Source organism: Zingiber officinale, chromosome 2B (assembly GCF_018446385.1).
Source record: "Zingiber officinale cultivar Zhangliang chromosome 2B, Zo_v1.1, whole genome shotgun sequence".
Taxonomy (NCBI): domain Eukaryota; kingdom Viridiplantae; phylum Streptophyta; class Magnoliopsida; order Zingiberales; family Zingiberaceae; genus Zingiber; species Zingiber officinale.
The window spans coordinates 128,701,371-128,715,326 of record NC_055989.1 but is presented as its reverse complement, the minus strand read 5'-3'; the positions used below and the strand labels follow the sequence as shown (position 1 = coordinate 128,715,326).

General features: G+C 40.2%; 1 protein-coding gene across 1 annotated transcript; it reads right to left on the bottom strand.

Moving 5' to 3' along the window:
• Positions 1 to 12,015: 12,015 nt before the first annotated feature.
• LOC122048687 (organic cation/carnitine transporter 3-like) lies at positions 12,016 to 13,563 on the bottom strand. Its single transcript, XM_042610222.1, has one exon. It carries the CDS (start codon positions 13,561 to 13,563, stop codon positions 12,016 to 12,018), a length of 1,548 nt encoding a protein of 515 aa, XP_042466156.1.
• Positions 13,564 to 13,956: the final 393 nt, after the last annotated feature.

Sequence of the window (13,956 nt, the reverse complement as noted above, 5' to 3'; positions counted from 1 at the left end):
GATGGATGAAACCCCGGAAAACCGGCTATTATGAACTCCTTCTGGTTGGAGGAACCTCGCCACAAAGTCTCTTGCAACAGCAAGATAGGAGTACAAATAGTAGAGCAAGAAACTAAGTACAAAATATGTAAACACACTCTACCAAGTTTGCTTGCCTCTCTTCAACTGTTGATGAAGCAGCAGCTTCAACGATGCCAACAGCAGCTGACCAGCCGAGGGAAGCTCACAAGAAGCTTCAGAAGGAGCTCCACAAAGCTCTCAGATAGCAGTTCAGGAAGAAGTAGTAGCCAGCCAGAATCTTTCTGTAGAGGCACTCCACCTCTCTTTATATCCTCCACCCCTGAACCTGTGAACCTGCGAAGAAGACAGAAGAAGACACAGAGAGCAGAGAGCCGTTGTGACTCAACGGCTATGGCTGGACCGATCAAGCTCCACCCTGATCGGTCCACAGAGCTCCTGATCGGTCATGGGGACCGATCAGGCTGAGCCCTGATCGGTCTACAGACCGATCAGGCTAAGCCTGGACTTTTCTGTGCTTAAGGTCTGGACCGATCAGGCATGCTCCTGATCGGTCCAGCTTCATCCTGATCGGTCCATGGACCGATCAGTAACTTCACAGCATGCTACTGAGTTCCTCCTGATTGGTGTATAGATCGATCAGTAACTTCACAGTAACTCACTGGTGGGTTACTGATCGGTCACTAGATCGATCAGATAACCCAGTGTATCACTGGATCGATCCACTGATCGATTCAGCTCTTGGTTTTTGCCAAACCAAGTCCCAAGCCTTCCACACCAACATCCGGTCAACCTTGACCTGTTGGTACATCATGCTTAGCATCCGGTCACTCCCTTGACCTGCTAAGACTCCCCACCAAGTGTCCGGTCGATCCCTTTGACCCACTTGGACTTTTCTCTTCGTGCCAAGTATCCGGTCACTCCCTTGACCTACTTGACCTTCTCAACACCAGATGTCCGATCATCCTTGATCCATCTGTATTTTTCCCTGCCCGGCTTCACTCACCAGGACTTTCACCTAGCTTCACTCACTAGGGTTTTCACCTGGCTTCACTCACCAGGATTTCCAATCTGCCTGATTTCACTCACTAGGACTTCCAAACTGCCTAGCTTCACTCACTAGGACTTTTCCGTCTTCCTGGCTTCACTCACCAGGACTTTGACCTGGCTTCACTCACTAGGATTTTCTATCTGCCTTCCTGGTCTAGAGAATGAGCTACCGAGCCCTCTCTGACCTAGTCCGGAGAACGAGCTACCGAGCCCTCTCTGACCACAGTCCGGAGAACGAGCTACCAAGCCCTCTCCGACTTCCACATGCCAAGCTTCCATACTTGGACTTCTCCGTGCCAAGTCCCTGCTTGGACTTTTCCCATGCCAAGCTCCCTGCTTGGACTTTTCCCATGCCAAGCTCCCTGCTTGGACTTTTCCGTGCCAAGTCTCCATACTTGGACTTTTCCCGTGCCAAGCTCCCTGCTTGGACTTCTCGAAATAGATCAATTCCAGTCGGGTCAACCAGGTCAACCTTGACCAAGGGTTGCACCCACAACCTCCCAAGTTTTCCAATATTCTTGTCAAACATCAAGATACAACTCTTCTATTCTCGTCAAACATCCGAATAGAACTTTTCTATTCTCGTCAAACATCAAAATACAACTCGAGTCAGGTCAACTCGAGTCAGGTCAACCTTGACCTAAGGTTGCACCAACACCCCTAGGGTTTTCCCTTTATCTAACCGCAGTTAGGACTTTTCTTCACCTAAGGTTACCACCCCCTAGGACCTAGGGTTACCATCCCCTAGGGTTTTCTACCTGCCTAACCGCAGCTAGGACTTTTGCCTAAGTAACCTTAGGGCTTTCCTACAATCTCATTCACACATATTAGATAACAAACCAACTTAACTTGAAGCCTTTGACATAATCAAAACACTGGTTCGATCGTCGGATGCTTCTCACACCAACAATCTCCTCTTTTTTTTATTATAGCAACACGATTCAAAGTTAAGTAAAAATACGACAAAATTTAAATATGAAATTGAGAAATTTAAACATGAGCATGAATGTAAGCATTTGTAAAACTTTAACTTTGACTCTTCTCTCCCCCTTTGACATAAATAAAAAAGAATAAGTAGAGAGAAAAAATATTTTACGTAATTTTAAGCTCCCCTGAATAGTAGCACTTAGTAAAATTTAGCTTTGAAAAAAAAAAATACTTAGCTAACTTAGAGATATTTTGAAAAAATATCTAACTTTTTCAATAAAAGCTTAGAAACTTTTATATCTTTTTCCAAAAACAAACTTAGTTAAATTTTCAGCTTTGAAATTGATTGCGTTGAGAAAACACTTTTCCAAATAGCTAAGTTTTAAAATATAATCTAACTAAGTTTAGTTTTTTAAAAAAAAACTTGATTAAGTATTTACAAGAGCATAGTTAAGTACTTAGCTTGAAAAATACTTAGCTCTTTCAACAACAAACTTGGCAAAACTTATCATTTGTAAATAATTACTTTGGAAAACACTTAGCTAAATTTGGAAACCCTTAAAAGTATTGATAAATACTTAATTTTTAAAAGGATTTTCTTGATAGAAGTTTAGTTTAAGTACTTAACTTTAAGAGGATTTTCATAGAAGCTTAGCTTCCTTAAAAAAATTATAAAAACTTAGCAAAAAAAATTGATAAAAAAAATGTTGATAAAAGCTCAATTAAGTATTTGGATTAAAATGGATTTTCATAAAAAACCTTAGTCAAGTACATCGAAACCATTTTTTTTTTCAAAAACTTGTTTTTCTATATACAAAAATATTTGAACTTGATGAAATATTTGATGTTTAAAAAACAATTGAACTTCTTTTAAAAAGAAATCTTTAACTTAATTAAAAAAAAACTTGACTCCCTTTACTCCCCCTTAATTAATGTCTTAATAAATTCTTAGGGTTCTAGAGTCCAAGTATAGTAATTGTTACATATGATTTTCCTAAATTTTCATCTCACCCATTCTAAGTTATTAAGCATGTTCAGCTTATGAGTGAGTGTGAGACGGAGTTAACTTTATTTAATTCTTATCAATATTTGAAGTTGAGGTAAGTTTGAAAATTTAGTGAGTTTGAATTTCAAATAAGTAAACATTTAAAATTTTGAAGATTTTGCAAATATAATTAATTTAGTTTTAAATCATAATTTGAAAATATGATTTGAGAATTAATTGAGATTTTAAAAATTAATTATCATTAAGATTTTTAATTAATTATAATTAATTATTATATGATTTGAAAATTGAAAATTTAATAATTGAAAATTTTGTAGATAATGATTTTAAATTTAGAAATTATTTGAAAATTATAATTATTTTTAAAATACTTATCAAATTCATTATGATAATTATGTAATTAATTATGATTTTGAAATAATTATGAAATTAATTATGATTTTAAAATAATTATTAATTATGATTTTTAAAATAATTACCAATTATGATTTTTAAAATAATTATAAATTATGATTTTTAAAATATTTATCAAATTAATTATGATTTTTAAAATAATTATCAAATTAATTATGATTTTTAAAATAATTATCAAATTAATTATGATTTTTAAAATAATTATCAATTTAATTATGATTTTTAAAAATAATTATGAAATTAATTAAGCTAAATCTATTAAATTGATTAAGTTTGATTAATTAGATTAAATTAACTTAGGTTAAATAAATTCGACTAAGTTCATCCTAGATCCATCTCACCAGATTCTAAGTTTTCAATCTGGGATTCTTATATAGTTTTGTGAGATGGTTATCTTTTAATTTAGATTTTGTCTAAGGCTTAATTTACATTTGAATTAGACTTAGGTTTTCCAATTAGTCAATTAAATACACATTCCAAAGATTGGCTCCTAGGTTGTGGCAAGGCACTATGCCTTTTTGGGTATGAGATCATCTACCACTTCTAGACAGAGTCTTTCAAAGAAAGTATATATTTAATTTTCTTTTTGAAACCCCTAGGTTTAACTAATCAAGTGTAAATTACGCCTAGGTCCTTAATCTATCCTAATCTAAATATATAATAAAAGTAAAAAAATAAAGCAATCATCAAACAATTCTATTTGTTTATAAGGATAGTTTTTCGATTGACTCTCCCTGGATCATAGCCTCAATATGGTTTATCAAGGTAATGGACTTGATCCTTGGGGACCCAATAGTGTCCAAGTCTGACTTGATTAGTCAGATTTGACTTGGGGACCCATGCTTGGACTACTTTTCTATTTGATCAATTTACAAGTGATAAATACAACTTGTATTTGTGTTTGGACTTAAATCCAAGTCCGGATTTGTTGTAAACGGCTCGCTGTTTTCCAAGAATCAAATCAAGATTCTTAGAACCCAATGTGAACCGTTCCAGCGTGTCCTTGATCTCTTTAACTTGAGTTTTCAAATTGGAGTTTTCTTCCTCAAGTTGTTGGACTTGAGTTGAACTTTCAATTTGAACTGGCTCAGTCAAAGGACTCGAGTTAGTCACTTCCTTAAGGGTTGTTACCTCCTTTTGGAGTGACTTCACCCGGACATTGGATTTAGCCAATTTCTTTAATAGGTAAGAAACTAACTTTTGTAATTCATCTACTTGAGTGCCGGCGAATAGAGAACTTACAGTGGAGTTAGGCCCTTCAGAAACGGATACGGAGCCGTGGCTTCGCTCGGACTTGATATCTGATTAACTCTCAATTTCGGACTCGAACTCGAACGCAGTTTCGATGATGTTCTCTTGTACTGGTAGAGCGAGAAGGCTCGTTTGTTCTTCTTTGTTGGATTCGGATTCGTCTGATGATTCATACCATGTTGCCTTCAACACCTTCCTTTTTCGTTGCTTCTGTTTTGGACAATCTGGCTTGTAGTGTCCCTTCTGATTGCACCCATAGCACGTAACTCCAGTCTTGTCCTTTGAATTTGGTTGAACCTCTTTGGATTGGATCACCTTTTTGATGTTCTTCTTGTTGAGACCCTTCTTCTTTTTGTAGATCCTTCTCACCAAGTCAACGAGTTCGGCTGTGAGCTCGTTGTCGTCGTCGTCTGAATCCGGTTCTTCTTCTGATTCTGGTTCAGTTCTGCACTTTATTTTAGCTTCCCGGGTTCCGGGTTCTGCTTGTACCTGCAACCAAAGCTATACCCTTCTCGGCTGGGCGTGCATTAGTTTGCTCATGCAATTCAAATTCAGAAAAAAGTTCATCTAACTTTATTGACGAGAGATCCTTGGATACCTTGTAAGCATCTACCATGGATGCCCATAAGGTATTCCTAGGAAAGGCGTTGAGTGCATACCTTATAACTCTCATGTTCTCCACCCTTTTGCCGATTGCGTGGAGTCCGTTCAATAGGTCTTGTATGCGGTTGTGCAGTTGGCTTGCCGTTTCATTTTCCTGCAATTTAATGTTATATAGTTTATTTAAAATAAGGCCTCTCTTGCTTACCTTTGTATCTGATGTACGCTCGTGTAGTTCGATCAGCTTTTGCCACAGCTCCTTTACACTTGAGAAAGGTCCTACTCTGTTGAGTTCCTTCTTTGTCAGGCCACACTGGAGGGTGCAAGTCGCTTTGACATTTGCTTCTACCTTCTTGATTAGGGATGCATCCCAGTTCTCCCAAGGTATTGGTTTGCCGACGCCGTCAGTTGGAAGTACGAGTCTGGTCTTGACGATCATCCACATCTCGAACTGGGTTTGCAGGTACGACTCCATTTTGTCTTTCCAGTAATCGAAGTCTTCTCCGATGAAGAGCGGTGGGCGGACAGTGTTGTAGCCTTCTTGTTGGGCCATTGAAAACTTGCACGCGCAAAAAGGGAAAAAATCTGTTCCAAGACTTGGTCTTGGATTAGTAGTGCGGGATGTATAAAAAAAATGAACTCGAGTGGTGTTGCACCAACTTCGAGCAAAAATTGATTCGATAAAAATAGATCGGAATATAGCAATTATACTAATTCCGGTCGACTCCGAAAAATTGAAAATACCACAAAAAACTTGCTTGAAAGGTGGTTTCACCTGTTCGAAAATCTGGTGTGATAATATTGGAACAACTTATCTTATGAAAATTCTTATTTTTCATGCTCATACTAAGCATGTAGAGATTAATTTTTATTTTGCTCATGAGTGTGTGGAGACTATACAACATTCAATTTCTTATATCTCTACTGAAAATCAAATTGTTGAATATTTACCAAGCTATTATTCAAACAATGTTTCACCAAATTAGTACTCAAACTCAATGTTCAGGTACTCTCGTTAAGTTTGTCATAGGTAATAACAATAATGGAAAATAATCTTGAATTAATTTCAATCAATTGAGATTTATTATATTTGTTATTATTGGAGCAATCTTGCCTTAAGATGGTCTGGGGTAACCATGGATTTTGATGGTTTGGGCAAAGGGTTTAAGTTAGGTTTACCCTTGTATTTGATATGTGTATGTGAGTGTGCAGGTTTGCAGGATACACATATGACTCAGCTTGATGGCTTCGGGTCTAGTGAAGGATAGAGCATCCGAGGGACCATGGATAAGGCAGCAAAGACAAGAGCCGAGAGAAGCGACATTGAGGCATACGCGAAGGATGACATTGGGACAAGCCATGTGCTTGAATGCATCTGAGGGACAAGAGCCAAAGGAAGTAGGCTTGAAGGCAAGAGGTCAAGGCTGCAAGTAAGAGTCAAGTGAGTCGTAAGGGTGAGGGTCTGAGTGTTGAAAGACTGTACTCGGGGTACCAGTCGACTGATATTTTCATCAATCAACTGGGTAGTCGACTGGAAGTTAACAGAATGCGTCTGTTCGCTTGGCCAGTGTGGAGCAATCGATTGGTACTTTCACCAGTCGGCTAGTATCGAGCCGTTGGAATGTAACGGTTAAAATTTCATAGAGGGCAGTTGATTGACACTTTCACTAGTCGACTGGTAGGCAAGATTTTCCAACCCGTGGCCTATATAATCAAGGCTTAAAAGCTTGGTTAAGATTGAAGAAATTTGTTGTGGTTAACCCTAATTAGCAGTCATTAAGTGCTCAAGGTGTTCTTTGTGTCCAAGAGGTCTTGGTTGGAGTTGTTGTGAGATTTCTCCACCCATAAGGAGACTTGAAATAGTTGGAGTTTGCCGGAGGCTAATCCACCGAAGGATTAAGGGATCGCCCACCTTACGAACAATCGTAGAGTAGGAGTCATAATCTCCGAACCATGTTAAAGGAAATGTGTTAGCGGTTTGCTTTCTTATTTCTTGTCTTTAGAATAGTTTTCTATTTGTTATTGTTTGTATTCCACTGTGTTAACATTATAGGAAAGCAAACTGGAGTAATGAGCTATTCAACCCCCCTTCTAGTCGGCCATCCGATCTTCAACAAGTGGTATCAGAGCGAGGTCGCACTTTGCTGGACTAACCGCCTAGAAGAGCAACTTTCAAGGATGGTCGACTTGATAGTTCTGCCAAAATATGAAGGAAGAAGCCTATGGGACATCACATATTGGATGATGAAGATGAAAGTCTTCTTTGAAACGGATTGGGACACCACGATGGTGATCGAGGAGCCGCTCGAAGCTCCAAGAGACAAGAAAGGGAAAAGACTCCGACCAAGATATTGGACCGAGGAGCAACGATCATGATCCAAGGGAAATGATAAGGTGATATCAATCTTAATAGATATTTTACCTTCTAACATGCTAAGTGATGTAGGAGAGTATGAGAATGTTCATGACTTATGAAGCAAGATAAAGTTGGGTCTAAAAGAAGAAGCAAAGCCTACACAAGAAGAAAATAAAATTGAAGAAAAAGAAGAAGTAGCTCAAGTGGAGATGGAACAACCGGAAGTTGACTCGTGTTCAACATCTGAGGAGGAGAAGGATGAAGAAATGTCATCTTCAAGTGTGGATGAGGTTACATCCTCAAGGGTTGAAGGAGAATCCAAGACAAGTGAAGAGGAAGTCTTGGAAGTCAACCTAGCGAGCACCTCCACTGAAGTGAAGTCAAAGGACCATCATTTGCTTCGGATGCAATGAGACGGGACACTACAAGAATAAGTGTTCAATGAATAAGAAGAAGATAACTCTTAAATCCAATCAAGTTATTTTAAATACTAACATAGGCTATAGGAAAGGAGCCAAGGAGAACAAGCATATTAGATGCTCCACGTGTGGTAAAATGGGACACTACCATAAAAAATGCCCAAGGAAGGGAGAGCTCAAAAAGTTTGACCATTTGAAGAAATGGGAAAAGAAGAGGAGTTCAAGTCGAGGGAGAGCTTCAAGGGTAAGGTAGGTATACTCTAATTTGAAATGTAATTCAAATTGTTGCTTTCCCATACATACTAGGAATAATTTTCATTATTTACCCATGTATAATTTTAGTTTTAGATATCATGATAGAAATAGGGTTAATGTAGATCATAATCCTAAGATACCTATACATGATAAACCTAGACATGTTAGATTCTCATTACGTAAGGAGAAGAAGATAATAGAGAACCAAGGCATTAATCCCAAGAAGGAGAGACACATGCCTAGGAAGGGTAGGTCTAGGAATGTCCAAGGTGGACATGTTGACTCTAGGTTTAGGAATATAGAAAAGGAAAATCAAACTTTAAAGGAAAAGCTTGATAGTTTACAGAAAACCCTAGCAAGATTCAATCTTGGATCTAAGGGTTTAAGTATGGTGTTGAGTAGTCAAAGACCCGACAATAATATATCAACAATAATATATCAGGTTTGGGATACCAATGTCTCTAAGGCTAAAGGAAAGTCTTATGCTAGGGTTGCATATGACTATAGCAAGGAGAAGTCAAGAAATGACAAGGTAAAGTTATTTAAAGGTAAGGAGAAACTAACCAAGGACAAAGTGTCTAATGTTAAAAAGGTTAAGTTTATTGGCCAAGTGTCACCCGAGGTACACCATTGTGACCTAATAATTATGGATGAGTCACCTAGGAAGGTGGCTAAGGCTAAGAGCTCTAGGGGAATCTCAAAGAGTCTTTGGGACCTATGGTAAATGAATCTCAAGCGGACCATGCTTGGGACCTAAGATGGATCATCAAATGTGCCAAAGAATTTTGGAGACGGATTTTGAGTCTCAAACCTAGGGAATTGGCACATGTGGGTTGAGCTTCATGCATAGAAATATGACATTGGAGCCATATTGCATGAAAATTGATTTTTGATGTATAGATGTCATACAAACCAATGCTAGGATGCATTGTGATTTAGTATGGGCAAATACATCAAGAGGAAGTCAAAACTAGGACTTTAGATCAAGATTCAATTGAACCATTTAGATAGTTTGAGTTTTGTATCAATCTTAGGATCCGAGATATATACATTTTTAAATATATTTTTTCTTAAGTAGACACTGGTAAAACAGACCTATCCACAACATTTGGAGATTTGTTGATGTCTGTAGAATTCTTGTGCATTTCTGAAGTTGGATTCAGAATGTTACTTGGGTTGAAAACAGTGTGCCAGTTGACTGGTAATAGTGTTTATCACACACAAAATAGTTATGTGGATTTGTTTTGATAAGGGCAGTCGACTGGTGTTTTTGTAAGTCGACTAATACAAGCATGAAACTATTTTTTAGCATTTAGTTTGACCAGGACAACTTATATAGGTATATTGGATCCTTGGGGATAAATACACAAGTTTAGGGCCAATTTAGATGATAAGTTTTGACAATTGGGATATTGTTGGAAGCTTTTGATATTAGGCAAAGGGGGAGAAGTAAGGTTTTAGTTGGGAAAACCTTAAATGCCTTTACAGCGATAAAATAGCTCAATGGAGAGCTTAGGTGTAGGGAGAGCCTTGTGATAGGTTCTTAAATATCATTGTGTTAAAATTCGTAGTTCAATGGGGAGCTTAGATATAGGGGGAGCCTTGTGATAAGTTCCAATGCATATTGCATATTTCTTGGTCGTGTGAGTCCAAGTGTGTAGCATTGGCAACGCAAGTCCAAATGTGTATTAACATATTTATTTTCCCTAACTTAAACGTATTGTCAAATATCAAAAAGGGGGAGATTGTTGGAGCAATCTTGCCTCAAGATGGTATGGGGTGACCATGGGTTTTGATGGTTAGGGCAAAGGGTATAAATTAGGTTTATCCTTGTATTTGATATGTGTATGTGAGCGTGTAGGTTTGTAGGATACACATATGATTCAACTTTATAGTTTTGGGTCCAGTGAAGGATGGAGCATCCGAGGGACTATGGACAAGACAGCAAGGACAAGAGCTGAGGGAAGCGAATTCGAGGCATACACGAAGGATGACATTGGGACAAGTCACGGACTTGAATGCATTCGAGGGACGAGCGCCAAAGTAAGTAGGCTCGAAGGCAAGAGGTCAAGGCTGCAATGAAGAGTCAAGTGAGTCGTAAGGGTGAGGGTCCGAGTACTGAGAGACTGTACTCGGGATACCAGTCAACTGATATTTTCATCAGTCGACTACATAGTCGATTGGGAGCGAACAGAATGCTTCTGTTCACTCGACTAGTGTGAAGCAGTCGACTGATACTTTCACCGGTCGACTGATATTGAGCGGTTGGGATGTAACGGTCGAAATTCCACATAAGACAGTCGACTGGTACTTTCACCAGTCGACTAGTGGGCGAGGTTTTTCAACCCGTGGCCTATATAACCAAGGTTTGGAAGCTTAGTTAAGGTTGATGAAATTAGTGGTCGTTAACCCTAATTAGTAGTCACTAAGTGCTCAAGGTGTTCTTTGTATCCAAGAGGTCTTGGTTGGAGTTATGGTGAGGTTTCTTCACCCACAAGGAGACTTGAGATAATCGGAGTTTGCTGGAAGCTAATCCACTGAAGGATTGAGAGATCGTCCACCTTAAGGGTAACCGTGGAGTAGGAGCCCTAATCTCCAAACCGCGTTAAAGGAAAAGTGTTAGCGGCTTACTTTCATGTTAAAGGAAAAGTAAATTGGGATAACGAGTTATTTAACCTCCCTTCTAACCGGTCATCTCATCTTTTAATAGGTATCACAATCAAGATCAACATCATAATCAAGATTGACATAAATTAAATAGTAAAAATAATACTTCCAAATCTATTATATTTATTACTATACTTATAAATTGTATGTAATATTAATTTTTTTATTATTATTTGGATAACTTATATAAATAAGTCTATTGATTTTAATAAATACATATCAAAAAAATTATTATGTATTCTATTTATTTTTTTCATCTATTAATTTCAACACCCACTTCCGGTTGACAATAGGGGTGTCAATTCGGGTGGGTCGGGTCGGGTTGGGTCGGGTTGGATTTTTTTTTTATTTTTTTTAACCCAACCCGAACCCGACCTGAACCCGACTTCAACCCAAAACACCTAAACCCGAACCCGAACCCGACCAACCCGATCAACCCGAACCCGACCCATATAACCCGAAAATCCGATTCAAAACGACTTTTTTGGGATATTTTCCCTATAATTCTTCACTTTTATCTCAATACTCCATCATTATCATACAAACATGATATTAATATACATAAAAACATCTAAATTTTTAAAATAAAATTTGATTTAACCCCAAAAAACCCCACAAAACCCTATATTTAAGTCAACCCGGGTCAACCCGAACCCGACCCGACCCAACCCGAAAATATTTAACCCTCCAACCCTCCAACCCGAACCCGACCCGAACCCGAAAATGCCCAACCTGAACCTGATTTTTTTCGGGTCGATTCGGGTTGGGTCGTCGGGTCGGGTTCATTTTTGACACCCCTAGTTGACAAGCACCTCTAACAATCATACTCATTAGTAAAATTGATATCGTTCATTTTAGACGTACGGTTCAATATCAGATTAGTAAATTATATGAGACACCCAACATTTCAAACGGTTCAATATCAGATTGATAAATTATATGAGACACCAACGAACCATTTTAATAGTTTGATAGAGAGGGTGGAAATTAATCCACATCTTAGTAATCAGGTCTACGGATGTTTTGATGCTCATGCGCTCTCATGGAGTATTTTAGGAAGCGTTCATCATCTGCTTGGACTCTTCTTCCTCCATGGTATCGCACATGCTCCTCCCTCTAGTCTCCGGTAGGCACGCCACGAACATCCCGCAGGAACAGACCACGACTCCGAACACGCCGAACGATATGAAGCTCCGCTTCCTTCCCTCCGCCACCAGCATCGGCGCCAACACCCCTCCCAGCACCACCGCCTGCCTCAGCATCGCGATGGCCGAGTTCCTCACGCACGTCGGGAACAGCTCGATGCAGTAGATGAGCAGAAAGCCGAAGGCCGTGCAGGCGGAGAAGAAGGACGCTAACTCCGCCGCCATCTGCCACGGCTCCGCCGTCACCGCCACGCACAAGAAACTGAACGCCCCGCTCGCGGTGGCGAACGCCACCGTGGTGCTCCTCCGGTTCACTCTGCCGATGAGAAACAGGGTGATCAACGACGAGGGAAGCTCGGCCAGTGCGTTGAAGGTGACGCTGAGGTAGAGATCAGAGCCGAGGTTGCCCACGTTGAGCGGCATCCCGTAGTATAAGAGTCCGAGGCCGAAGCCGACGATCATGGTGGCGAGTAGACGGCGGAGCGCCCATCTTTTTTCCCAGAGCATTTTCATGGCGGAGAAGACGCCTATGTCGCTAGCGTTCTCTTCCACGATCAATTTCGAGAAGCTGGAGGTGATCGCATTATTGCGATCGTTGGCCGCTGCCATTCTCTTGAGCGCTTGAATGGCCTCGTCGCGGCGGCCGCGCACGAGAAGCCATCGCGGGGATTCATTGATCCAGAAATATATCAAAACAGAGTAGAAGAAACAGGGAATCGAAGTCCACAGATAGAGCGTTCTCCACGACGCCCCGCGGTTGAGGTAGGCCAAGGCGGGCAGGGAGAGGAAGCCCAGCGTGAAGCAGAAAAAGGAGCTGATGCTGACCTTCTCCCGCCACCGCTTCCCGACCATCTCCGTCGAGAGAACCAGCGAGGAGGTGCCGACGGTGGCGCGCCCGCAACCGCAGAGGAACCTCATGGCGGCGTAGGCCCACAGGTTTGGGGACACCGCCGTGAGGGCGGCGGAGAGCGACATCGTGAAGCAGGAGAAAAAGAGCATGGTCTTCCGGCCGAGAACGGTGTCCGCCAGCGTCGACAGCAGGAGACCGCCGATGAGGCAGCCGGCGAAGTAGGCGGAGGCGGGGAGGCCGACGACGGCCGAACCCGCGCACTGGAGGCTCCACTCCGACATCACCGAAGCGTCTGCGGGGAAGTCCCAAGCCCACGAGCCGGGAGGGAGGCCGCAAGGGGTGGAGCCGAAGGAGGGGCACGTGGCGGCGGTGCAGTGCCACGCAGGCTCTGCGTCGGTGAAGACGCTGATGAAGGTTTGCTGGGCGTCGAAGGCCCACGCCAAGGACACGAAGATGGCTTGGAGGAGTTGGGAGGACCTACAATTGCCGTCGACGTATCTCTCGAGAGTGCCATCGATCGTCGTCGCCGCCGGCCGCTGATTTTCAAGGCTATCTAGGCTCTCAGAGGAGTTATAGCAAGCGAGAAGAGGAGCTCCGTCGGCCATGGGAGGGTAGTAGTGTGATTCCGAGAGGTTCATTTGAAGTGTATTTATAGTGCTCTATAAGTAACTTTTTATCTACGTAAATTTAATAAAAATTAATCAAAATTAATTAGTTTTAAATTTATTCATAATTCATAGGTGTAAAAGGATAAATATGATTAAAAAAAAATATCCCATACTCTAGGATTAGTTACCACATCCAGTCTAAATGCTAACTAAAGCAAAAACTTAATTTTTAAATATATAAAAGTATCTACGTTAATTTTTCTATCATTATATCTAAATTTTAAGATAAATAATTTATTTTATTTAATTTAGATAATTATTTTTCATTATACACTATATCAACTATATCAAAATTTCTATTATTTTTATTTTATTTTATTATTTTCTTCT